The sequence below is a fragment of the Cyrtonyx montezumae genome, unplaced genomic scaffold (assembly GCF_038088225.1).
Source record: "Cyrtonyx montezumae isolate F1298 unplaced genomic scaffold, pur_monq_1.0 scaffold_2, whole genome shotgun sequence".
Classification (NCBI taxonomy): domain Eukaryota; kingdom Metazoa; phylum Chordata; class Aves; order Galliformes; family Odontophoridae; genus Cyrtonyx; species Cyrtonyx montezumae.
Genome location: NW_027071936.1, coordinates 4,548,432 through 4,576,373, shown reverse-complemented (window position 1 = coordinate 4,576,373; position 27,942 = coordinate 4,548,432). Strand labels below are relative to the sequence as shown.

The window sequence follows — 27,942 nt, the reverse complement described above, 5'->3', positions numbered from 1 at the left end:
TTACCTAGCAGTGCCACAACACTTACTTTCTGGGACCTCCACTTCACCAGGTGGTTGGACAATTGGAGCATTGTCATTAATGTCTACCACTTGTATCCTCACAATACTTGTGGCAGAAAGCCTGGGGTTTCCTTTATCAGCAGCCTGTACAACCAATCTACAATTAAAGGAAGCAGTAATTGTCACCATCTGTCAGAAAACACAGAACTATTCACCACTGATATAAATAGGAAAAAAAAATTAAGTAAAATGATAAGCTGTTTCTGTTCCTTGTTTCTCCTAAATTCCATCTTACTTTCTGTGCGAGTGGCTGTTTGAAATTTTATTTTTTGTATATTAGAAGAACAGTATCCAGGAGAATCCACATAACAAAAATATACTGAAATCATAAAGACATTGTGATTATTCATTTCAGCCGAATTCATATGATGTGCAGGTAGTTAAAATAAAAAAAAACCTTGAAAAGATTTTGTTAGGTAAGATATTTCCCAAGAAGGCAATTTAGAGCAGGAATGAGAAGATAAGTACTGAGTTGCCCCTAGGAGAAATCTGACTCTCTTCATTGATTATGAGGAGACAAAAGAAACATGAAAATCAAGCAGTATTAAAACTTCCAAAGTAATATACAGCCAGAATGTCTGCAGAGAAACAGAAAATACTGACAGCATTCCTCATTGCAAAAGACCCTCTGGTTTTAGAAGGACAAGAATGAATCTCATTGTCAGATAAAGAGAGTTTGACTTAGGCTTCTGTTACACGCTTGCATAAGGACCAGTAGCAAATTGTTAACAACCTTTTGAATTCCACAAACAAGGTAGCAATGAAAACATTAAGGGATGAAGTGATAGACACAGATAAAAGGATGTTTACTCTGAGGGAACCAGCGCCTGAGCAATAAAAATGAAATTGTTACTGTAAGCAAAGACAATTTAGAAGACTCCATCCTTCCCCAAGATTATGAAGGGAATTAAAAAGTAAATCTAACTCAACAGGTGCTCTAAGAAGGCGACTCACTGAAAACAGAAAACATTGAGCCACATGAAAAAATATACATGTCAGGGCTTGACATCTCTATTTTGAGTAGGAGCCAACTGTTCACACGTGCATCATGCTTTCTGGGTCTCTCAATAAATCTTCTCAATGCTTCACTTCTTCCTCTTAGTTCCAACTGCTATTCCAAATGTCAAGAAGATACTACATTCTAAACATTCAGACATCAGTATGGAACAACAAGGCTGTCACTCAAGTTGTAGATTGTGCTTCCATTCTTGAACCATGCAGTCTCTGTCCTGGGTGTCTTTGTGGTTTCCTACACCCAGAGAACACATAGCTTGAATGGCAGACTAGTATTCTATCAGTGATCACTTATAATTCTATACAAAAAGTATATGTTTTCTAGAATGAATATTGGTAAGGTACATATGGAAATATTTTACTAAAAATAATCACTTTCTAGGGTTTCAGGAAGAAACTCTCATAAAAACATTTCAGACAAGGCATTACAATTAAGGTTCCATCAACATTTTCATTACAAACCTTCTTATAAGGGACTTAGAACTAATGGGGATGAAAACATTCATTTTAGATAAAATAAATAACTCTTTGCAGATTGGAAAGAACCTACAGTATTCTGAAATTAAACAGCGAACAGTTTTAAAAGCTTCTTTTGTTATTCACTTTCCAACTAGTGACACAGATTGAAAAAGCATTAATAAAGAGAGGGAATATGAATATTATATTGCTCAAACAAACTGCCCATGAAAAATGCAAAATTCCCACTTAAGTATTGAAATAAATTAGGTTTCCAATTAAAGATAGATACCAGAATTGTTGGGATTACATGTTCAGTGCTTCACTAAGCATGAACGTCCTTCTTTTGGAGGATTTACTCCAGGCACTTTTTTTTTTTTTTTTTTTAAGTACAACATGCAAATGAAATGTATTACACTATTTAAATAGTGACTAAAAATCAGAACTGATGTTTTTGATTCAGTGAAAAACTGAAATATAAGTTCTGCATATTTAATTAAACCAAAGCATTTCCTTTAGAAAGCTATTATCAAGTTAAACAAAAAATCATATTCTGCTCAACTTTTTTCATGTAGTTTTCTAAAAGTTATTCTGATTCACAATATCTCTGATAGGAAGATTAAAAATTTGAGGCCCCAGAGGATTGGAAATTTGCAAATGCTTAAACAGATGCCACTGCCACATGGAAAAAAAAAGAAAAGGAAAGAGAAAGGGGAAAGGGAAAGAGGAGAGGGAAAGAGGAGAGGGAAAGAGGAGAGGGAAAGAGGAGAGGGAAAGAGGAGAGGGAAAGAGGAGAGGGAAAGAGGAGAGGGAAAGAGGAGAGGGAAAGAGGAGAGGGAAAGAGGAGAGGGAAAGAGGAGAGGGAAAGAGGAGAGGGAAAGAGGAGAGGGAAAGAGGAGAGGGAAAGAGGAGAGGGAAAGAGGAGAGGGAAAGAGGAGAGGGAAAGAGGAGAGGGAAAGAGGAGAGGGAAAGAGGAGAGGGAAAGAGGAGAGGGAAAGAGGAGAGGGAAAGAGGAGAGGGAAAGAGGAGAGGGAAAGAGGAGAGGGAAAGAGGAGAGGGAAAGAGGAGAGGGAAAGAGGAGAGGGAAAGAGGAGAGGGAAAGAGGAGAGGGAAAGAGGAGAGGGAAAGAGGAGAGGGAAAGAGGAGAGGGAAAGAGGAGAGGGAAAGAGGAGAGGGAAAGAGGAGAGGGAAAGAGGAGAGGGAAAGAGGAGAGGGAAAGAGGAGAGGGAAAGAGGAGAGGGAAAGAGGAGAGGGAAAGAGGAGAGGGAAAGAGGAGAGGGAAAGAGGAGAGGGAAAGAGGAGAGGGAAAGAGGAGAGGGAAAGAGGAGAGGGAAAGAGGAGAGGGAAAGAGGAGAGGGAAAGAGGAGAGGGAAAGAGGAGAGGGAAAGAGGAGAGGGAAAGAGGAGAGGGAAAGAGGAGAGGGAAAGAGGAGAGGGAAAGAGGAGAGGGAAAGAGGAGAGGGAAAGAGGAGAGGGAAATTTGAGGGCCCCAGAGGATTGGAAATTTGCAAATGCTTAAACAGATGCCACTGCCACATGGAAAAAAAAAGAAGAAAGGAAAGAGAAAGGGAAGGGAAAGGGAAAGAGGAGAGGAAGGGAAAGAGGAGAGGGAAAGAGGAGAGGGAAAGAGGAGAGGGAAAGAGGAGAGGGAAAGAGGAGAGGGAAAGAGGAGAGGGAAAGAGGAGAGGGAAAGAGGAGAGGGAAAGAGGAGAGGGAAAGAGGAGAGGGAAAGAGGAGAGGGAAAGAGGAGAGGGAAAGAGGAGAGGGAAAGAGGAGAGGGAAAGAGGAGAGGGAAAGAGGAGAGGGAAAGAGGAGAGGGAAAGAGGAGAGGGAAAGAGGAGAGGGAAAGAGGAGAGGGAAAGAGGAGAGGGAAAGAGGAGAGGGAAAGAGGAGAGGGAAAGAGGAGAGGGAAAGAGGAGAGGGAAAGAGGAGAGGGAAAGAGGAGAGGGAAAGAGGAGAGGGAAAGAGGAGAGGGAAAGAGGAGAGGGAAAGAGGAGAGGGAAAGAGGAGAGGGAAAGAGGAGAGGGAAAGAGGAGAGGGAAAGAGGAGAGGGAAAGAGGAGAGGGAAAGAGGAGAGGGAAAGAGGAGAGGGAAAGAGGAGAGGGAAAGAGGAGAGGAAAGAGGAGAGGGAAAGAGGAGAGGGAAAGAGGAGAGGGAAAGAGGAGAGGGAAAGAGGAGAGGGAAAGAGGAGAGGGAAAGAGGAGAGGGAAAGAGGAGAGGGAAAGAGGAGAGGGAAAGAGGAGAGGGAAAGAGGAGAGGGAAAGAGGAGAGGGAAAGAGGAGAGGGAAAGAGGAGAGGGAAAGAGGAGAGGGAAAGAGGAGAGGGAAAGAGGAGAGGGAAAGAGGAGAGGGAAAGAGGAGAGGGAAAGAGGAGAGGGAAAGAGGAGAGGGAAAGAGGAGAGGGAAAGAGGAGAGGGAAAGAGGAGAGGGAAAGAGGAGAGGGAAAGAGGAGAGGGAAAGAGGAGAGGGAAAGAGGAGAGGGAAAGAGGAGAGGGAAAGAGGAGAGGGAAAGAGGAGAGGGAAGAGGAGAGGGAAAGAGGAGAGGAAGAGGAGAGGAGGGAAAGAGGAGAGGGAAAGAGGAGAGGAGAGGGAAAGAGGAGAGGGAAAGAGGAAGGAGAGGGAAGGAGGGAAGGAAGGAGAGGGAAGGGAAGGGAAGGGAAGGGAAGGGAAGGGAAGGGAAGGGAAGGAAGGGAAGGGAAGGAAGGGAAGGGAAGGAAGGGAAGGGAAGGGAAGGGAAGGGAAGGGAAGGGAAGGGAAGGGAAGGGAAGGGAAGGGAAGGGAAGGGAAGGGAAGGGAAGGGAAGGGAAGGGAAGGGAAGGGAAGGGAAGGGAAGGGAAGGGAAGGGAAGGGAAGGGAAGGGAAGGGAAGGGAAGGGAAGGGAAGGGAAGGGAAGGGAAGGGAAGGGAAGGGAAGGGAAGGGAAGGGAAGGGAAGGGAAGGGAAGGGAAGGGAAGGGAAGGGAAGGGAAGGGAAGGGAAGGGAAGGGAAGGGAAGGGAAGGGAAGGGAAGGGAAGGGAAGGGAAGGAAGGGAAGGGAAGGGAAGGGAAGGGAAGGGAAGGGAAGGGAAGGGAAGGGAAGGGAAGGGAAGAAGAAAAAGAAAAGAAAAGAAAAGAAAAGAAAAGAAAAGAAAAGAAAAGAAAAGAAAAGAAAAGAAAAGAAAAGAAAAGAAAAGAAAAGAAAAGAAAAGAAAAGAAAAGAAAAGAAAAGAAAAGAAAAGAAAAGAGATTTCTATTAACACATAGGAAGCAATTTACTTTTCATAGAGGTTGAAGTATATATAAAGGGTATATTTATGAATCAAGATGCTAGCACCTTCCCTTCAAGGCATAATTTCTTACTTTCCCTGGAAGGTGTGATTTTCTTTTTTTCTAAACTCAGTATAGCATGCCTGATAAATTGTCACATTCACTTGATTGTATTTACTGACAATTTCTTGGTAAACAGAAAAAAAAAAACCTACTTCTATAAGCTGACCTGTCCTCAATATTAATCAGCTTATAAAATAATTTTATGTTAGAATAATAATTCCTCTAGTGAATCATATTCACTTCTATCAACTGACAGAACAAAACTATTTTCCTTCCCCTAACAAGTAACCACTCATGGTAGAAATGAGCAGCTTTAGGGCTGTTTTCAGTGCTGCCTAGTTTGTACTAACAGTTTGTAATAAATATCAACAGAAAACTGTAGAATACATATCCTAAGCAATCTTACATTAAAATGAACAATAAGAATATATATATATATATATATATTTAGGAACTCTGCATACAGACCTATAAGATGAAATGTCTTCATGATCTAGGACAGTGTTAGTTGCTAAAGTCCCTCGTGCCGAATCAATTAGAAATGCTGCGTTTTCATTACCAGACAAAATTGAGTATTCTGTTTCTCCATTCAGCCCGGTGTCAGGGTCAGTTGCAGATATCTGTTTGGGAGCAAATCTGAGGCATAATTCAAAATGGCAGAACATGATTTTGCAAAGAAAACTTTATACTACTATATTTCCGGTCACCTTCCTCATACCGGCCTCCAACGTGTCACGTGAGGCCATGAAATCTGCTCTTGTATTGAAATGGTGTGCACAAATAATTTCCCTGCACAATCTGAAATCAAGCTACAGAAAGCATTAGATGTGAATGCATTCGTTCTTACACTGCTTATATTTCTATAAGGTTGCCGTTAGAATCCTGTCTCTGTTTAGTGACTACAATTCACTTTCTCGCAGTCCAGAACTACCTCTTAAAATATTAACACTATATAGCTAAAGGGTAAGTATAATCAATTATTAAGGTTATCAGAGTTTTCATGTGATAGTTTTTTAAGTACTTTATAAAAACATGAATAAAAAAATGTAAAAGGGGCAGAGGCAATCTATAAAAGCATCATAAAAAAAACCCCAAACATCCTGCAGCAGAAACATGTTTAAAGATTTCTCTGTCTCTTCAATGAGTTGTCTTTGTATTTTGCTGGTTCCTGAAGAAGAAATATAGTGAGTATGGGATGCAAACCATGGCAGAAACAACCAGTCACCGAATAAAGAAAACACAGTAGACTGTAAAATGACATTACATTTTGACTACACATTGAAGTTGACTGCCTTTTGATTTTTCCTCATTGCTGGACACATTTCTCTAAATACAAAATCCATAAATTTCTAATCACTTTGCCTGTGAGGCATTTGTAGGTTTTCATTTACTTAGTCTCTAGAACAGAAACATCTTTAGTACCTAACATGACCCTTACTGCGACCTGACTTGCAATGCAAGAACATGTACTGAGGAAATTACATAATCTTCTAGTCCAACTGATGTCTTCTTTTGCTCTTACGTGGCCAGCTGGAAACACTTTCAGAGAATGGATCTATTCAGAGGAAGAAATGTTTGCACATTTAAATTGAGACAAGCTGCTCTTTAAGGATCACATTTTAAATAGAATACTTGAGTTTAACTCCATTCCTGGTCTGATGCATTGGAAGTACTCTCTATAGCTACAGCCCCTTCACAGTAGGGGTATTAATGCAGGACCCATCCTAGAATGATGAATAATACTTTTCAACTACTTGAAGAGATAAACAGAATATTAAAGAAATTTGAAGTTAAAGTCCAGCTGCAAACTAGTAAGACGACAAAGAATTGTCCTCCAGCTTGATAAAATTGAAAGAGAGATCTGAAGAGTGGTCTACACGAAATCTCTGGATATTTTACACATGCAGAGTAGTAGCAAGAACCCCACTCTCAGTTTTTGAAAGATGATGATCCAAAACAGATGGAGCAGGACTGCATCTGTGATCAGATCAACCCAACCACTTTCAAACAAAAGAACTCAAACTATGAAGATATGTTTCCTCATACCTGTATGACATCTGTTTTAGGAGTTTGGCCTTCCCATACTGATGCTTTGTAAGAGCTTTGTTTAAATTTAGGTACATTGTCATTCACATCTTGTAGCAAAACTGTAACTGCACAGAGAGCTGAATTCAAACTATTTTCGGCCAAGACTGAAAGATGTATTTTATGCTTAATTTCATAGTCAAGAAACACTGGCTCCTTTACTGTGATTGTACCTGTTTAATTAAAAAAAAAAACCACAAACATATCATTGGACACATCACAGAATTTTAGCAAGCTTCCCACTGCATCCTCCCACTACATGACACCACAGTACAGTACAGTTACTGTACTCTGATAGTTGTGTTTTTACTGATGGACTACCATGTTGGTGATTTCCTAAAACAAAGCAGACCAACTTGCAGAAGGTTAGAAAAGAAAGTGGCTTTATGATATGCGCTCCTCAACAAGTGACAGCAAACCAGCTGTGTCTCAAGATACTCTTGGCTCTCATCTCTGTATACCTACATCTAGCCTTTCAATCTACATCCAAATGGAGCATAGCTTTATCTGTATTTAACTGACACATAGGCAAAACAATGCAATTTCTTCAGATGCAGCGAGTTCCCTGCAACAAAAATAATCACTGAGACAACAGGCACAACTATGTATCTTCACATTGCACTCAAAATTTCCTTGGTTCTTTCCTTGGTCATTGTTATGTATGTTGGTTCATTAGATTTCAAAATAATTTTTGCATTAATTTTTCAGTAATGATGCTGTGAATATCTGTATCACAAACTCACAATAGCGTAAGAACCGAAGCAGTGACTGATTGAGTAGGCACAGTTAATTCCTTTTCTATGGCAGGTTTATGTCCTTGGGTCACTTCTATGTGCCTCAAGTAATAATAACTTCAAGAGCAAACTATATCACCCTAAGATGAAGAAAGTTTCTAGACAGCATAGAAGATGTTTGGTAGCAACAAACAATTCCAGAGACTTTTTCCAAAGTGAGTTTTAATTAACTACAGTGCTTGAGAAGTCAAGAGCAGATGCCTGGTTTTAAGAACATCTGAGAAACAGAGGGCATCAATCTAAAGCTCAGAATACTTCTGCTGTAGAAACAACGGATTATAGAGACACTGGTGTCAGAATTATTAGTGAGGTAAAAACTGCTCTTAAAAGTTCTGATAGGGAGCACTTCAATTCATGTTTTCTAAGAAGCAGGATGGAAGTTTTGTTTCAGTTGCATTAAGTAATTCAATACTAAACCACAATGGCTAGGAAGTCTCAGAGGAAGACTTGCAACATTCAGTGCAGTAGGAATTCCACTACTGTTTGTGAAGAAAGTGCTTATGAGACTTTTCAGAAACATTGTGCAACTATTTTGAAGGCTTTTTGATAACAAACCACCACCACACCACAAAATAGGAACATTTCATTTGACCTTTAACTTTTTTTTTTTTAATTTTGCATTTGATGTTTTTGGAGGAGTTGATACTAGTGAAGATGAACTCCTTCAGGGATGAACTTGTCTGATGCTCCTAAAGATAAATATGTCTAGCTTTATTTCAGTAAAATGAGAAGAACTGGAAAAATCTAGCATAAGCCTATAAGAGTCCCTCATTTAAACAAAACAAAATCATTTTGAACTGCCCATCAGTAGCAAACATGATATATCTACAAGAGAGTTCACTGCTTGATGCCTGGAGCCATCAGAACAATCAGAAGGAAAAAGCATTGGGAACTCAGGGAGACATCTGTTATGAGTCCAAACTATTCCCATTACTTCTCAGGAAAAATGCTGATGTTTGATAAGAGCTGAGAGAAGACTGGAGATGCTATGTTCTCTGAACAGGCCTCAGATGAGGCCACACACTTTAAGCTACAGTCACTCGACAGAAACAACAATAAAGAAAATACTAGTTTACCTGTAATGGGGTGTATGGAGAATACGCTTTCCTCTTCACTGAGAATGCTGTATTTTATGCTTTCTCCTGAAAATTTGTGTTCATAAGCTTCTACAGTTAGAAGTGATGTACCTATGGAAGTAGCACAAGATTTTCATAATGTCCATTTAAAGAGGGTATATTGTAATTTTATATTACTCTGAGTAATAGCACGTACACAGCTGAACACTTGTGTATTTGCCTAGCTGCTTATTCATGACTTAATAGAGCAGAAAACAAAACCAAGTCCTCCGTGAACTTTCACCATGATGAAACATCACAGGCAAGGCACTACCTTTCCCTGCAGAGTAAACTGGTCATTTAATTGCAACTTCATCAGCTCCCTAATGAGTTTTCAACTTTTGTTGATAGCAAATTCCCACATACCGCTGAAATTAAATCTAACCTGAAGCCATAATTGGAAAAAAGAAAATTACATATATATATCTTCTCTTCAGTGGTGCTGCACTGATTCAGTGGAAGGCCAAAACAGACACTGACTACGAAATTCACTTTCTGAGGTTATCTGGAAAAGTGGCTGTATTCCATTTATTCAGGTTATGCTGTCTTGGGTTGCTTTAATTAAATTTTTGGGGGATTCTTCTAAGGAAGAGTCCCTTTTAATAACACAGATAGGAATGGATGTTACCTCTAAATCACTACAAAGATGTTACTTTACTTATCCTGCCATTTATCTGAGCTCTATCTGGATTTTTGAGAGATACTTAGAATGAAGGATTCATAAAAATTTTATGTAGCCGTTTTCCAACAGAGAGAAGAAGCTGAAACTACACGCACAGCCATGTGTCAAAGGCAGTTGAATCAGGCAGAATCTTGATTCTATGAAACAAGTAATGATTTAATACAGAATATAAAAGATGTGAAATATAAATCCTATCTGAAATACTAAAGAGAGTAGCAAGTTTTAATAAATGTGTTTTTGATACTGTTGTATTCAAGATGGCAACTGATATTTAATAATTTTGTTTACACTAATTTTAATTTATTCCATCCAGCTGTGATGGAATGATATTACCATACAACCTTCCAAACAGCATTATAGAAAACTAGCTATTTTAATATTTAGCAAAAGACATGTTGTTCACGCAAAATTTTGCAAGGAAGGGCTTTATCTTAATAAATTGTTCTTAGTTTCTATCTTCAATTTTTTTTCTTTATTTTTAAGCTTTATTTTAGTACAGGTAGCCACTAATTTTAAAAATATAAGCTTGCTGTAGCAACAGGTAGGCAGCAGCGAGAAACATGACTAATTAATAGACAAAACAGGGCTGATAGCTATGACACATCTGTGACACAGTTATGGAAAAAAAAGTCAGTTGTAGGGCACCTAAAACTATATGGTCAAATTAATGGAATAAAAACCATATATACATATCATTATTATTATTATTATTATTTCATTTGTAATTGAAGCTACAAACGAATAACTGTTTTCACAGAATTTTAAAATCTATCCTGTTGGAAGCTTTCTGATTTTTCCAAAATCCTCTATGTTTTTTGACAGATAGTGAGAGAATAAGTCAGATGCTTTAGCCTGGTGGTTTGGCCACAATTTACATTAGTAATAGTCATAGCATTATTTTAATTTTAAAACACACTGATGAAAATTTGGCTTATTGATTGTTTTTCCTAAATTATTAACACTTTTTTTCTTTACTGATTCCTAATCAAATAAATAGCCTATTGTTCAAGATCTAATAACTCACTAGTCTCACAGTACCCTTAGGATACGAAGGAATATTGTTCTCATTTTACAGAGGGAAATTTAAACTATAGAGGATAAATGACTTGTTCAAACTGAAGAAGCAGCTTTTGAATCAAGAACATAGTGCAGATCAGACCTCTAAATGTATCTGGTCAATTGTGCAGTGGGATTTCTAGGTGGAAGAAATGTGAAAGATCCTATTTTACATCCCTCATTGTGATGATCACAACCCCTGAAGCATGAAAATTACCTACCATATCTAATTAGAAGGATGCACAACTACTAATATCCTCTATATAGTAAGAAGTACAGTTGTAATTTTCATCATTACTCTGAACGACAAATTAATCCATAAGTACCTTGTGATTTAAGCTATTTTATCTATTAGCAGCATGTGGTGGTACTGCTGTCTCTGTCTCGAGATGCACTGTGGAAGTGTGAATGTCAGTATCTTCAAACTTCTCCACCATTCACCTCGCCTTATCCCTATTCTCCTGAAAGTCCAGAATGTAAGTAGGTTTTACAATATTTCTGAAAGCTATTGCAGTTCATTAAAGGTTTTGTAAAAACAACAACAAAAAAATCTCATGTTGCAAATGGTACACCCCACTTATCTCATCTGAACTCAATTGTGTTGACAAGAGAAGTAAGGAGTAAGCACTGTCCACCCAATGTTGAAATCATTTTGCTAAAGGAGTGAACCCACTGTTGCTCAGGGCTTCCCAGACTTCGGGGTGGAAACACACCACCTCTGATGCATGAGCTTACTGCTTAAAGTGAGCAACAGCACTGTATGTGAGCAGCAAACCCATGTGCCAGACAGTTCCTCTACATAACAGTTCTTTTGCTGATACACTTGAAAAGGGCAGAAGAGTATTCGAAACATCCAACTTCACTTTTCCCAACTACTGCACAATTTGTTACAATTACCACCCCAAACAGCCCAGCAGCTGCAATAATACCCAGGGGAATTTGAGACCCACCTGCTGCACTGTTCTCAGGCACACTTGCTTCATACAGGCTACGGCTGAATGAAATCTCCTCCTCTTGTTCCTTTGCAAAGATAATGACCAGAGTCGTGGCTGTTCGAGGTAAGGCACCTTGATCTGAAGCCAGCACTAGCAGCTGTGTACTGAAGTCTTCAGAAGCCAAGGGCTCCTGAAGTATGATGTCACCCATCTCTGCATCAATCTCAAATAAAGTTTCTGCTGCCAACAAACTAAAAACAATACCTCCATTTGGCCCCAGATCCACATCCTCAGCTCTCACAGTGGCTACTGTCTCATTCACTGTGGTTTCAACAGGCACAAAGGCCCTGATGGGGCTCTGCAGAAACACTGGATTGTTGTCGTTGACATCATCGATGTGCACCACAATGCTGGCAGTGGTGCTCCTTTGCAAATGGGAGCTACAGTCGCTTGCCACAGCCCTAAATGTATACTGGGACTTGGTCTCCCTGTCCAGCACCTTTGTAGTAACTATGGAGCCTGTTACACTGTCAATGGCAAATGCTCCAGAGGTGTCTCCAATGAGTGAGTATGTAACTTCACCATTTGGGCCGTAGTCTCTGTCGGAAGCAAAGAGGTCCAGGATGGCTGCACCTACCTCTACATCTTCTCTCACAGAGATGTGATATTGGTTCTTTTCAAACAGTGGGCTGTGGTCATTTTCATCCAGGACTGTTATGTACAGCAGTGCAGTGGAGCTCCTTGAGGGACTGCCTAGGTCATGGCACTCAATTGTAAGAGCAAAATTGCTGACATCCTCTCTGTCTAAGATATGAGTGACCAACAGTCTTCCTGAAGTACTATTTAGTGTGAAGTATTCTCCAACATTTCCACCTTCCAAACACAAAAAAAGAAAAATGATGACAAACAATTGCGTTTGGAAAAAAATCTCATGACTACTACAATGTTAATTACAATAACATGATTCAGGACAGCTGGTGTGCTCATGTATCTTTTGCATATTTTATTCCTCATAAGACTAAAACCTGCATTTCATTTAGATCAGCAGGTGGGAATTACAGTAAATGCAGAATATCATATCAATTTACAGCGCAGCTATTTTGCCAGATGAGTGTCTTTTTTCCCAAAGCAGCACACCTTATAAGGTCTTCTGCAACTATGCTGCAGCACAAGGTGACCTCTTCTCAACCTTAGTTACAAATTCCAGAAACCTATAAAGCACTGCTGACAATTGTAATTAGTTGCTCTTTGCTCTCTTCTACAAACCTGTCCTTTGGAAGTGAATAGTTGTACTTCAAGGTCTTGATTTTGGGGGCGGAGGGAGGGGCGGAAGAGGAAGGTAAATATGAAGCAGCTGATAGAAAAAAAGTCAGCATTTTTAGGCACAGTGGATGGCATACACACCTTATAACATGTAGAAAGACCAATAATGGTAATTAAATTAAAAGTTATTAAAAGATTATGAAATGAAAACCTTGGGAGCTAACATTGGGAGCCACAAATCAAAGCAAGCACAGCATACTTGTATTTGTGCAAAGATTTTATAAGAGGCTTTAAACAGCGGTGGAGCTTAACAATGGCATAGCAGACTTGGGGAAAGTTTGGCAGTATGAAAACCAAGAATGACTTCAATTAATGAGCGAAAGAAGCTCTCACAAGATAAAACTAAAAAATTACAATCAGATTAGTTCTTCTACTTACTCTATATTTATGTTCACAGCTTCCAGAATTATAATGAAAGGGATAAAATTATGCATTTGTGATGAATGCCTTCTTCCAGCATTTGATAGTTTTTCTTCTCTTCTGTACCATTTCAAATTCAGAAAGCAGACTTAAAGTTTGCTTGGAAAATGCTTATTAATGCTGATGAAAGATTGAAATAATTTTTCCCCTCCCTCCACATGAAAAAAAAGTACAAGGATAAGTGAGTATGTAGGAATACTAGACTAAAATCTGGACACTGTTTTTTATGTGCTTCCTGATTTAACAAACATGATGGTATAACTTACCACTTATTTTGTATCTTAGAGCTCCATTATTGCCAGCATCCATGTCTGCAGCCCTGGCAATGTAAACTACTGAATGTTGTTGATTCTCTGGAATATGAATCTCAAAGACAGGAAAGAAAAACTTTGGAGAGTTATCATTTTCATCCAGCACTTTGCAGATAACTGTCGCTGTGCTTGACAGAGATGGAGTTCCACCATCTCGAACCAAAACTAAGATTTAAAGACAGAAAGCAAATTTTATATAGAGGTATACTACTCCTTAGTAATAGCAGAATACTCATTATTTTTGCTATAAATAAAGCACATACTCCCATATCTGAAAATATGATCACTTCCATTAATCCAGACTAACTCTGAAATAACACTACAGCCATTCCCACCTCCCATTGCACAAGCAGTCATAGCTATTTCATGCTGATACCTTTAATACTGAAAACCTCCTGGGTTTCCCGGTCCAGTGATACAGCTGTTTCTAATTCTCCACTGTCCAAATTTATCCTGAATTTCTCATATCCAGGTCCTGGTAATATTTCATACTGAAGCAAGGAATGTTGTCCTTAAAAGGAGAATAGAAGTGCTAGTAAAACAGAGTCACTCTCCTTACATGCCCTCTTTCCTCCCCCCCCCCCCCCCCCCCCCCCCCCCCCCGCCTTTTAGGAAATGGATTACAGATGAAATTATTACTCTAAATGCAGTGAGTAACTGCTTCTTCATTAGAACAAGAGATCAAAATTTAAAACCAGATCTTCAAAATCCTTTTCCAGCTACTGCACTGTGTGGAAGTTTTCCAGGCATTTCAAGAGAACCCAGCAGCATTTTGAGGGACCCAAGGCAAGTTACTAAACAAGCTGGCATATCATGAACTTAGACCATGGGATCCATGCATTTGTCTTGTGCTCCCCCTTAGGTAATGAATTATTTTTCAGCAGGATGTCAGGCAGTGCACCAGGCTGCTCAGGCTCTGGTTTTCCACTTAATTCACTCAGACTCAAGTATCTCTGTAAAGTACAACAGCGAATAGCATAAACATTCAGAGAAAACATCAACTTCTTGGACTTGATGATCTCTAGAGGTCCCTTCCAACCCCTACAATTCTGTGATTCTTGAGATGTCTACAAGTTCTGGGTATTGGTAATTTTGAGAAGGCAGATGCCTATGTCCCATCAGCATTCACAGGGTAGGCTCTTCCTTTTGTCTTCAACTCAAAAACCTACTTGCTGGACACTGGAAAACTACAGCATTCCTAGTAATACTAAACTTGCCAGTTAGAGTTAACATTACATTCTGTTCTCAGCTAGAACAGCAGAAAATAACTGGTGTTGGTGGAGAAACACTACTGCGAGAGAAGAAACAGAACCTACAGTTTAAATGCCCATGACTGCCTTTGTTTGCCTTTGAATACCCTTGCTGAATAGTTGACAATGCTTCTGAAATTTGATTGAAAGAATTATTACAGTAAATGCATTTTCATTTAAACCAATTCAAGGAAGGGACTTATTCATGAAAACACACACAGACACACACAACAAAAAGAATTACAGAGCTCTTTTCAGCTTTCCTGAAAAAAAGGGGGGAAAAATCACAGCTGTAAGCACAATTAAGGAGAATGTTTTGAAAATTTAAAGTTACCAACACAGCCTATCCAAATTTTATGCTGTAATGTGCAGGTACAATCAGTGGAACAAGATGATCTATGTGAAAAAAATCAGTGCAGGCAAAAATTTTAGCAGTGATTTCCACAAAAGACCTTTTGAAGTGGAGTCAAGATTAAAGCTTGGGGCAAAAATGAAGCAGATGACAGCTGCTTGCTCTTCCCTTCAAAGATAATACATAAAGTAGGAAAACAAAACATAAGGCTGATGCTGGCTGTGATTGTTACTATGATTCCTCCCTGTGGTCAGCTAACGAATATATAAGGTGAATAGAACAATAAAGAAGAAAGTCCTCCAATAAGACTGCACAAACATTCCTAGGATTTGAACAGCAACTTAAAGAGCAAACAAAATAAAAAAAAATACAAATGATTTATGTTTATATGATTCCCATATACATCGTATCTACTTACATTATGAGCATCACTTTCAGTATTTTGAACAATTCTGCAACATATATATGACACTGGGCCAAATACTGAAAATGTGAGAAAAAGTCCCAACAGAAGGGCTCCGGTTACTCAAAAATGTATATATTAACATAATAATAATTAAACAAACAGACAAAATCAACCAGGAAGGTACCATCAGCAACAATGCCACTCCAGTCTAACATGTTTGTAGCAGCAGAGATAAGCTAGCCATCCACATGCCACCCAGCAGACCTGAAGTGCCTTTCCTCTCCACCCAGTCAAGCCATTAGTGCTCCCTCCTACCACTGATTTACAAAATGCACATCCTGCTGTACATCCCATGAAATGCACAATACAAAATAATAATGATATTAAATTAAAAAGGGAGGGGGATAGAGAAAGAGAAAAGAGGAATTCAAGATAGCTATTTCTTTTCTGTTACCTATAATTTTTTTTTAATTCAAATACTTTTTTTTTTATAGGGTGATCCAAAGAGAATACAGATGAAAGAGTGAGGGAGGCAGAGGTAGACAGTAATGATGCTCAGCTATCAAGAAGATTTTTGAATATAGGAATACTGAGTCCCTCCTAGTTTCCAGATACTTCACATACTTGTGGGGAAATGGCTCTTCCACTTCTGTTGAGCTGTAATCTCACATCAGCCTTCTGTAATCATTATGTACTCTGCTTTAAAATTGGAAATCTTACTGGAGAGAGATCATTTTGCTAACAAGATTTATTTTTTGGATAGCAGTCTTAATTCTAAAGATGTGCAAAAAGTGAACCCATTTTTCTGGGTAACTGCTTCCAACTGCATGTGCTATGCTTTGCATTACTGAAGGTAAAACTATCTTCAGACCCAGACTACCTGTAACATCCTGTGCATTTCAGATATTCCAGAAGTTGAACAACTGGAGGGAGTTTTTTGTTGGTTAGCAAAGACTTTCACTTTTCATCATTAGCAAGCATATGAACTATTATTATCTACTTTCTGTACGTTTGAAAAACATGTATGTGAAACTATATTTGAAATCCAGGGCAGTTTTCAAAATTCCTTCATAGACAGAGCTTAAGTGCCCGGAAAATCTTGGTTGACAGTGCCCCTGTCTGGTCAGAAGACATTAGTGCATGCTCGCTGTTACAAAACTGGGATGTGAACTTTTCAGTTATTTAAAACTATTCAGAACTCACTGAGCGAAACAAAGTGTCCAAATATTGACTCTAATGGAGATTAATACTCTTTTCTGAACTATAACCAGAATCCTTTGTCTGTTTTCACACAGAGTATACTGAGCTGCCCCACATCACCCCACATCACATTAACTAGGGCTGAGGCTAGCCCAGTGCGTAAGTCAGAATATCTCCAAGCCCTGAATGAATGTTGAGAATCTGAACCAACAGCCATATTTTGGAACTTAGACATTACCCTGGACAAAGCATGATGTTTGTACATGCAACCATAGAGCAAAGCAAGATTTGATCAGCCCACAATATGCACAATAGCAAAAAGATTGAAATCACCTTCATCTCTGTCCACAGCTTCCACTCTTGTGACCAGCTCCCCTGGATCCTGGTTTTCATAAACTGCAGTCTCGTAAAGCTGCTGCAGAAATATTGGTCTCTCATCATTCACGTCAAGAACAAGGATGCTTAGAACCTGTGTTGCAGAGAGAGCTGGACTGCCATCATCAAGAGCCACAACGGTCAGACTGTATTGCTCCTGAATCTCACGGTCCAGGAGTTGGGCTGTACTTAGGAGTCCTGTTATAAAGAATGGAAACAGTAAAGAAGTGCAGTAAAGAAGTGCTCAGCTCCAGGTTAGGATCCTGACTGTTCCTGCACTCTCACTAGAGGACATTCTGTACCACTGCTGCGAGGCTTCCAGACTTTGGAGTAGGTAATTCCCATAAGAGCAGCCCAGAAATGCACATTTTGACATAAGGAGTAATTGGGATTCTGTATGCGAACTGCTGAATCACGGCCTGAACCACTGATTGGTCACCTGAAGTGAGCACCCAGTCAGCCATGGGGCCACAGGTGAAGGTGATATACCTGTGTGATTGGAACGGGTGGAGCCTGGCTCCACCTCTCCCAAACCCCATTTAAGGGCTGACCACTACCAGGGAAAGATCTCTTCTTGGAGTTCCCTCCCACATGGAGTTCCCTGTGAGCCTTGTCATCCTGAAGGTGAGCCATCTTCTCTTTTGTATTATTTGTATACTGTTTATATAGAACTACTTAAAATATACCATCACCTATACTATTTCTTTGCAGAGTACTATCCTTGGGAGTTATTTACCCCACACTTTGTGAGCCAGGCGGCTCTAGTAATAATAATCCATACTTACTCAGCATGTCCTTTATTTGGAATATACTTAAATGGGCCGGGGGGGAGAACATTACCCCCCTAGACCAGATAATCCCTGGTCTAATTCCAGGGTTCGTGGGGTCACCCTACTATGGGTTGGCATCTGTTATTGAGAAATGAGGACCCATGCGGGTTCCAGGGACTGCCTCTCCCTCTCCATCTTATTTGACTGACTACTTTCTCAGATTAGATAAGGACATACTCATTACCAAGGAGCGGCGGTTAGCTGCCTCTGCAGTAGCCTGGCCTTTAGTAATGGCCATACTTAAATTAGATACTGCAAATGTTAACATCGAAACTGAAAATTAATTATTAAGAGAGTGTATTGAGAAACTTGAGCAACAGTTGGGTACGCTAACAACCAAAAAGCCTGGCCTAAATGTCCCCACAAGACAAATATGGAGTATATCGGTAGAAGACACCCAAAAATCAGAGGAGGAAGACTCGTATATGACAGGAAAAAAAGATCTCTAAGGCAGATCTCGAAACTCCATCTATGGTGGACTAATTCGAGATTCAGCCTATTATAATGCAAAAAACAAAAAAGGTACAGGATAGACCAGCAGGGGTGCCTCCTGACCAATGGCCCCCTGCTGAAACCTACCTCCGTGTGACCGCTCGTCCATATACAGCTAATGAGTTGATGGACCTAGTACAACGGTTCTATCAAAAACCAAGGGAAAGCATACCATCATGGCTCCTAAGGTTATGGGATGCAGGAGCTGAAAGTGTTTTAGTGAATGGGACAGAAATGTCAAAATTAGCATCCATAACAATAAACCCGGCCTTGAGACAAAGGTTATATGCAGCTGTCCACTACAATGATGAAAACCATTCTATTATAGATTGGTTGATGGCAGCGTGCTGCTTAACATGGCCTAACAAAACCGATATTCCTCTCAATACTGGTTTGTGGTCCTCTATGGAGGACCTCCAGACATACATCAGAGAACTAGGTATGAGGGAGGCTGTGTACGCAGACGCTTTTGAAAGCCCAAATACAGAGAAATTTACAGCGGGCATGAGAGATCTGATACTGCAGCAGGCCCCCTCCCACCTATATGGGATGTTAGTTTCCATACTAAATCTGTTGGTGGCATCAGAGGCCATCATACAGCAGGCAGCCCAGTTAGTGGCAGACTTAGGGGAGACGGAGCGCATAAGAACCAGGCGCAATGTTCGTGTAGTGGAAGGCGCTGAGGCCTTCCCTATTAAAACTAAAAAGCCTGCTCCATGGATACCCCGATCAGGCCCCGTACGGGTATCCCGGAAGACTATGTTCAATGACTTCATACGGGCTGGGGTTGCATTTACCAAAATTGATGGGCAACCCAACCATGTTTTGTTACAGCTGTGGAAACAGCTTAGGAATGATCAAAAATTTCAGAGTGCTCCCAGAAAATCAGGAGTACGAATTATACAAGAAACACCGACAACAACCTGGAATCTGGCTGACTTTATAATACCAAACAGAAGGAAAAAACATTTGCAGGTGTCGCGGGCTACAGTGCCTGAGCCACCTGTGGCAAAAGATTTGGATCTGGCAAAGTTCATGGGTTAACGAAAAACACTGATCCCCATAGGACCTCCATTTGTGACCGGAGGCCCTATGTAGAATTAACAATATTTTGGTCTAGGACAAATGTGCAGAAGGTGATGGCTCTAGTGGATACCGGTGCAGAAACGTCAATTATATATGGAGACCCAACAAAATTTAAGGGTAATAGAGTGATGATTGGTGGGTTTGGGGGACAGACTATTCCAGTCACCCAAACATGGTTGAAACTGGGAGTTGGGCGTCTCCCACCCCGGGAGTATAAGGTGTCAATTGACCCAATTCCAGAATATATCCTGGGCATAGACATTCTATGGGTTCTGGCTCTCCAGACAACTGTGGGAGAGTCAGACTACGGCAGAGTATCCGGGCAATACGGACAATATTGAGGGGCCATGTGAAACATGAGCCCATTTGTTTGCCGAAACCATGCCGGATTACTAATGTAAGACAGTAGAGACTCCCGGGTGGGCAAGAAGAAATATCAAAGACAGTGCAGGAATTAGAGAAAGTAGGTATTATAAGACCTGCACACAGCCCATATAATTCCCCCATATGGCCAGTACGGAAGTCGGATGGAATGTGGAGAATGACGGTGGATTATAGGGAACTGAATAAGGTCACACCGCCCATCCATGCGGCTGTACCCAATATTGCGCCCTTAATGGACACTCTTAGTAGGGAAATTAAAACCTACCATTGTGTCCTGGATTTAGCAAATGCGTTTTTTAGCATACCTATTGCTAAAGAATCAGCAGATCAATTTGCATTTATGTGGGGAGGCAGGCAGTGGACCTTTCAGGTCTTGCCACAGGGGTATGTGCACTCACCAACATACTGTCATAATTTGGTGGCACGTGACCTGGCTGATTGGAGAAAACCAAACAATGTGAACCTATACCACTATATTGATGACCTCCTGTTAACATCCTACTCACTGAAAGCAGTAGGGGAGGCAGCAGATTCATTAACTGCCTACCTAAGTGAAAGAGGATGGGCTATCAATCCTCAAAAAGTGCAAGGTCCAGGACAATCTGTAAAATTTCTAGGGGTAGTCTGGTCAGGAAAGACCAAAGTGTTACCTGATGCCATCATAGATAAGGTTCAGGCATTTCCAGTCCCTACAACACCAAAGCAGCTGCAGGAATTCCTGGGTTTATTGGGATATTGGCGTTCCTTTATACCTCATTTGGTGCAGCTGCTGAGACCTTTATATAGACTTACCAAAAAGGGCCAATTATGGGATTGGGGGAGAACAGAACAGGATGCTTTCCAACAGGCGAAACAGGCGGTTAAACAAGCCCAGGCACTGGGTATATTTGATCCTACCCTCCCAGCTGAGCTAGATGTTCACGTAACTCAAGATGGCTTTGGCTGGGGCCTGTGGCAATGTCAGAGTTCTGTTCGGACCCCCATTGGATTTTGGTCTCAGGTGTGGCATGGAGCAGAGGAAAAGATATAGTATGATTGAAAAACAGTTATTGGCTGCCTATTCCACATTACAAGTGGTAGAGCCAATAACCCAAATGGCCGAAGTTATAGTCAAGACTACATTGCCAATCCAGGGGTGGGTAAGAGATCTGACCCACCTTCCTAAGACGGGGTGGCCCAGGCGCAGATGGTGGCACGATGGGTCACCTATCTCAGTCAGAGGAGTAGTCTGTCTTCCTCACTATTGAAAGAAGAGCTTCAGAAGATTCTTGGCCCAGTAACGTATCATAGTGATGCACCGAAACAAACTTTGGTTGCTCCACCACGGAAGAGTCCTGTTCAGGAAGGAAAATATCCTATCCCTGAAGATGCCTGGTACACGGATGGGTCCAGCAAGGGCAACCCAAGTAAGTGGAGAGCAGTAGCGTACCATCCTGCCACAGACACAATATGGTTCGAAGAGGGGGATGGTCAAAGCAGCCAGTGGGCAGAGCTGCGGGCGGTGTGGATGGTTATAACCAAAGAACCTGGTGATGGTATCCTGAATACTTGCACAGATAGTTGGGCTGTGTATCGGGGGCTCACTCTGGATCGCACAGTGGGCCACCCAGGATTGGACTATCCACTCCCAACTGATCTGGGGCAAAGATATGTGGTTAGACATATGGAATACAGTCAAACACAGAACTGTGTGTGTCTACCATGTTTCTGGTCATCAACCCCTACAGTCACCAGGAAATGATGAAGCCGACACACTGGCCCGAGTTAGATGGGTTGAGAACTCACCATCTGAGAATATCGCTTACTGGCTACATCAAAAGCTGCGGCATGCTGGGCAGAAGACCATGTGGGCAGCTGCTAAAGCATGGGGACTGCCCATACAACTATTGGACATCGCTCAAGCATGCCGAGACTGTGACGCCTGCTCTAAGATAAGACCGAGGTCGTTGCCTGAAACTACAGCCCATCTTGCTAGAGGACACAATCCTCTACAGAGGTGGCAGGTTAATTATATTGGGCCCCTCCCTCGGTCTGAGGGGGCGAGATATGCCTTAACCTGTGTCGACCCTACTGCTGTAAAGGAGAACAGGAAACCCTTTTACAAATATATTAACAGCAAGAGAAAAACTAAGGAAAATTTCTCTCCCTTACTTGATGAGGCAGGGAATGTAACCACAGATGATAAGGAAAAGGCTGAGGTTCTCAATGCCTTCTTCACATCTGTCTTTAATAGACAGAGCAGTTGTCCACAGGGTACTTGCCCTGACCTGGAAGTCCAGGACGGGGTGCCTAATGCACCCCCTGTGATCCAAGCAGAGACGGTCAGAGATCTTCTCCTCCATCTGAACTGCCACAAGTCCATGGGGCCAGATGAGATCCACCCAAGGGTGCTGAGGGAGCTGGCAGAGGTGATTGCTGAGCCACTTTCTGCCATCTGTCAGAATTCCTGGTTATCTGGAGAGGTCCCACAAGATGGAGGCTTACTGATGTGACTCCCATCTACAAGAAAGGCTGTAAGGAAGACCTGGGGAACTACAGGCCTGTCAGCCTGACCTCGGTATCAGGGAAAGTTATGGAGCAGATGATCTTGAGGGAAATCACGGGACATGTGCATGGCAATAAAGGGATCAGACCCAGCCAGCATGGGTTCACCAGGGGCAGGTCGTGCTTGTCCAACCTCATCTCCTTCTACGACTGGGTGACCAGACAGGTAGATGAGGGAAAGGCTGTTGATGTAGTCTACCTGGACTTCAGCAAGGCCTTCGACACGGTCTCCCACAGTATTCTCCTGAGGAAACTGACCGCCCATGGTGTGGACAGGTACACTCTTCTCTGGGTGGAGAACTGGCTGGAGGGCTGTGCCCAGAGGGTAGTAGTTAATGGAGTTAAGTCCAGCTGGCGTTCTGTTACGAGTGGTGTCCCCCAAGGGTCAGTTTTGGGGCCCATCTTGTTTGATATCTTTATTGATGACCTAGATGAGGGGATTGAGTGTACCCTCAGTAAGTTTGCAGATGACACCAAGTTGGGAGGATGTGTCAAACTGCCTGAGGGTAGGGAGGCCCTTCAGAGGGATTTGGATAGGCTGAACAGCTGGGTTGAGCTCAATGGGATGAGGTTCAATAAGACCAAGTGCCGGGTCCTGCACTTTGGCCACAATAACCCCATGCAATGCTATAGGCTTGGGGCAGAATGGCTTGAAGAATGTAGAGAGGAAAAGGACCTGGGGGTGTTGGTTGATGCTCGGCTTAACATGAGCCGGCAGTGTGCCCAGGTGGCCAAGAAGGCCAACAGCATCCTGGCCTGTATTAGAAATAGTGTAGCCAGCAGGAGCAGGGAGGTGATCGTCCCCCTGTACTCAGCTCTGGTACGGCCGCACCTTGAGTACTGTGTTCAGTTTTGGGCCCCTCACTACAAGAAGGACATTGAGACCCTGGAGTGTGTTCAGAGAAGGGCAACAAAACTGGTGAGGGGTCTGGAGCACAAGTCTTATGAGGAGCGGCTGAGGGAGCTGGGATTGTTTCATCTGGAGAAGAGGAGGCTCAGAGGAGACCTTATTGCACTCTACAACTTCCTGAAGGGGGGTTGTGGTGAGGAGAGGGTGGGCCTCTTCTCCCTGATAAATAACGACAGGACGAGAGGGAATGGCCACAAGTTGCGCCGGGGAAGATTTAGATTAGACCTGAGGAAACATTTTTTTTTCTGAAAGAGTGGTCAGGCACTGGAATGGCCTGCCTATGGAGGTGGTTGAGGCACCATCCCTAGTGCTGTTCAAGATGCGTTTAGATGAGGTGCTAAGGGATTTGATTTAGTAGTTGGGTAGGGATAGTGATAGGAGGATGGTTGGACTAGATGATCTTGTAGGTCCTTTCCAACCTTATGAACCTATGATACCGCGAGTGGGCTAATGCAGGCCTATCCAGTACCAAAAGCCAACCAGGCATACACTATAAAGGCACTCACAGGGCTGATGGCTGCCTACGGGACACCACAAGTCATCGAGAGCGACCAAGGAAGTCATTTCATGGGTGCAGTGATACAATGCTGGGCAGAAGAAAATAATATTGAGTGGTGATTCCACCTGCCATATAATCCAACGGGGGCAGGCCTTATCAAACATTACAATGGTATTCTCAAGGCTGCCCTGAAGACAGACTCTCAGTCCCTGCAGGGGTGGACAAAGAGACTCCACAAGACCCTGCGGGACCTGAATGAAAGACCTAGAGATGGCAGACCCAGTGCCTTGAAAATGTTACAGACAACATGGGCCTCCCCACTTAGGATCCAAATTATGGGCACCGGTAATGAGGTGAGACCTCAGATTGGCCGTGAGAGCAATCTTCTGCCCCCTGTCCCTGAGGACCTAAAACCAGGTACCAATAAAATAAAATGGCCCTGGAAGGTGCAGGTAGGACCACGATGGTGCGGCCTACTTGCACCTTGGGGGAGATTATTGGAGGTGGGGGGTTTGGTAGCCCCTCTGGTAATTGGTACATGGACTACTGGAATAATGGTTAACACTCCAGCCTTTATTGCTAAGGGGACCCCTGTCATGTCTCTGTGGCAGATCAGGACACCCCCTTTGGTGCCTGACATAATCGTACAGCCACAGACATCGGGTCAAAGGGTTTGGTACAGGCGGCCAGGGCATGCCCCTGTACAAGCTGAAGTGTTAACCCAAGACAGGAATACGGCCTGTATCTTACCCTCGAGAGCAGATCTTCCCCTCTTGGTACCTCTAAAACACTTATATTACTCCCCATAAGTCTATGAGTCCCCAGAAGGAGCCAAACAATGCTGCAGTGTTCCAGAGTTGCTATAAGACCATGTGCAGCATCTGGTGATGGTCTAATCGGGACTGATGACACATAAGATGGACCTGCACTGTGTGATTGCATGCTTCCAGTAGATACCACTGAGCACTGGCCCAAAGAAGAGTTTGACTGATATGCCAGTCATCACTCATCTCGGATTACATCAACATGTGTCGCGACAGGCAATTATGTAAGTGTTGTGATGTATTGGGTCTCTGTATCAAGGGGAGCTCACCTTATGGTTACTTGATCAGTGGTTCATGTTGTGAAGGGGTGGAGTGTATGAGAACTGCTGAATCACAGCCTGAACCACTGATTGGTCACCTGAGGTGAGCACTGAGTCAGCCATGGGACCACAGGTGAAGGTGATATACCTGTGTGAGTGGAAGGGGTGGAGCCTGGCTCCACCTCTCCCAGACCCCATTTAAGGGCTGACCACTACCAGGGAAAGATCTCTTCTTGGAGATCCCTCCCACATGGAGTCCCCTGTGAGCCTTGTCATCCTGAAGGTGAGCTATCTTCTCTTTTGTATTATTTGTATACTGTTTATATAGAACTACTTAAAATATACCATCACCTATACTATTTCTTTGCAGAGTATCATCCTTGGGCGTTATTTACCCCACAGATTCACGGAACATTCAAATGAGGTTCAAAGAAAGAATTATTTTTCTTAACTTTGGGCTTCCCATTTTACTTAACTTCCTTTAACTTTAAGTTGTTTTGTGTACATCAGTTCTCACAGCAGCTCCACAGATTATTGTCATCTGTAACACATCATGGATTTAAAATCAGAATAAGAACAAGAAAATATTGTAACTACTAGAGAGAAATTTGCATTTCTGTGGAAGTGGTATAACAGTCAAAAAGCTCATTCAGGAACCAGGGAACTTCAGAGGGCTGTAGAATAAAATTCAGCAGCACTTTGAGCATCTATAGAATGCCTTCTATCCTCAGGGCAATGCACACTCCTTCGTTCTTTTCATCTTGATTTTTGCCTTTATTCACATCTACATGTAGCACTGTATGCATGTATACAAGCTTTATGTATGCACTATGTAAAAAAAATCAGTGTGAAGCATTCCACTGCACACACTTTCCTCAATAACGCACTGGAAGGTGTTTTAACACATTCTGCACAACACAGTCATAGCTTCATGCAGAATTTCTGAGCTAAGTCTCACTGAGCTTGCAGCATTGCCACACTTGTATGGCGCTTGATAAGCCATCTGGTTAGAGCATCATTGTAATTCAGCATTTTGTTACTGTGTTGTATGCACTGCCAAATATTACCATGATAAACACAGTATAAAAACAAAGAGAGCTACAGTACCTGTGATTTTATCCAATACAAATGATCCATTTTCATTGCCTGAAATTAAGTGATATGTAACGTGTCCATTTCTTCCCTCATCAGGATCCTTTGCAGTTACACGGTGCACGAAGAGGCCCACATCTGCATCTTCCGTGACATAGCAAAGAGGTGAAGATACAAAGCTGGGACTGTTGTCATTGACATCTAGAATAACAATTTTTGCAGTCAAAGAATCACGTCTGCGATCAGCCATGTTTATTGTCTGGTCTGTTGCAGACACTGTAAGGATCACAGAGCGAGTAATCTCCCTGTCCAGTGGGGATGCTACAACCAAGGTACCATATGAAGGGTGAACAACAAATATATTTTCAGCCATGCTACTCATTTCCAGGGAATACTGCATTTGGCTGTTTGGAGAACTGCCATCTCCATCTTTTGCATTGAATGTGTAAACCAGAGTGCCAGCAGGTACGTTTTCCTCCATGCCAATCACTATGAAGTCATCTTGAAAATGTGGAGAATGATCATTCTGATCTTCTACATCAATACTGAGAAAGACAGTATTATTCTGTGGGGGATTATTATTGTAATCCTTTATAATAACTTGCAAAAAGAAATGTGAAGATGTTTCATAGTCAAGTTCCTTGTAAAGAAAAAGGTTTCCTGTCCAACTGTCTAACCCAAAATAAGCATTGTCATCATCTTCAGCAATACTAAAACACAGTTTCCTGTTATCTGTTAGATGATTGCCAGGCAACTTTACAGAAGTGAGCTCTTTTGAAGGTTTAAAATTTTCAGGTATGACAAAGTGCTTGAAATCTTGAGAGAAGACAGGTCTGCCTGTGGGAAGTGGGATTACCTGTAACAAAAACACAAACACTGGTGCATTTTCCCTTTGCTATTAGGGGAAATGTAATGATCATTATTTTCCTTGACAGTTTAATCATTTATCACTTGTGACTATGTTACTGTACTATGCTTCAAAGCCAGAAAATAAACTTGACGTGCTATAGTGGAGTTCAAACAGTCCTCAGCCAGATGCTCTGTAATTCTCTTTTTCATTCCCACACCAGAAAAAAAAAAAAGGAGGGGCAAGATTGTCTAGTACCCACTGAATCACAGGCATCCAAATACAGGAACTTTGAACACAACTAGTTGGTATTTTCCTTCTCTTTTCCAGTTTTCTAATGGCCTAACACACAAACATCTTCCATTCCTAAGATAACTCATAATGCTGTTCTGTATTCAAATCAAAAATGAGTTTACCCTCTCATTTTCCTCACTCGAGTAAACCAAACTAAAAACTATGAAACAACATGTTTTATTCCAATTTTTCCTTTCTGCAGATTATTTCCCTAGATTTCCTCAGAATTGCTTATCTGCTTTTTGGTTTTTAAAAATAAACTAAGTATGCAGCATAATTTTTCCTATCTGTACAATACCAAAAAGTACCTGGATGTCAACAGCAGCCTGTTCTTGAAGGGAAGGCATCCCCTGGTCCCTGGCTGTGACCATTATTCTGTAGCTTGATCTCCCAGCATGGGACAGAGGCTGGGTTGCTCTCAACTCCCCGCTGACAGCATCAATCTGGAAGTATCCTATATCCTCTTCTATAGGGGGAAAAATGGGTATTAGTTACTACAGGACTCATCAGTTCACCATATGCTTCCATCATAACTAATACCTAAAAAGGAGCAAAGGAGCAGGACACAAAGGGAGCCTGCTGCAGTTGCTTGTATTTCTCAGACTCGTTTGGTTCACTTCCTTTAGTAAAAAATTACTATAGGCTGCTTACCCTGTACCAAAGCAACTGCTTGTTTTTGTATTGATGTTGCTCACGTTAGCAAAAAGCATTCAGAAAGCAGCAGGTGCACCAGGACTGCTA

The 27,942-nt window shown here is 41.8% G+C and overlaps 1 protein-coding gene across 1 annotated transcript in view; it reads right to left on the bottom strand.

The window, feature by feature from the left end:
- Window positions 1–27,942, bottom strand: part of DCHS2 (dachsous cadherin-related 2) — a 95,899-nt gene that overhangs the window by 8,624 nt on the left and 59,333 nt on the right. The window contains exons 8-17 of the mRNA XM_065736033.1: window positions 27,510–27,667; window positions 26,076–26,916; window positions 17,098–17,337; window positions 13,933–14,067; window positions 13,512–13,721; window positions 11,518–12,375; window positions 8,791–8,901; window positions 6,882–7,093; window positions 5,304–5,455; window positions 27–157 (exon numbers count right to left, since the gene is read on the bottom strand). Coding sequence (XP_065592105.1) covers window positions 27–157; window positions 5,304–5,455; window positions 6,882–7,093; window positions 8,791–8,901; window positions 11,518–12,375; window positions 13,512–13,721; window positions 13,933–14,067; window positions 17,098–17,337; window positions 26,076–26,916; window positions 27,510–27,667 — 3,048 coding nt within the window. The remainder of the gene's footprint in view (window positions 1–26; window positions 158–5,303; window positions 5,456–6,881; window positions 7,094–8,790; window positions 8,902–11,517; window positions 12,376–13,511; window positions 13,722–13,932; window positions 14,068–17,097; window positions 17,338–26,075; window positions 26,917–27,509; window positions 27,668–27,942) is intronic.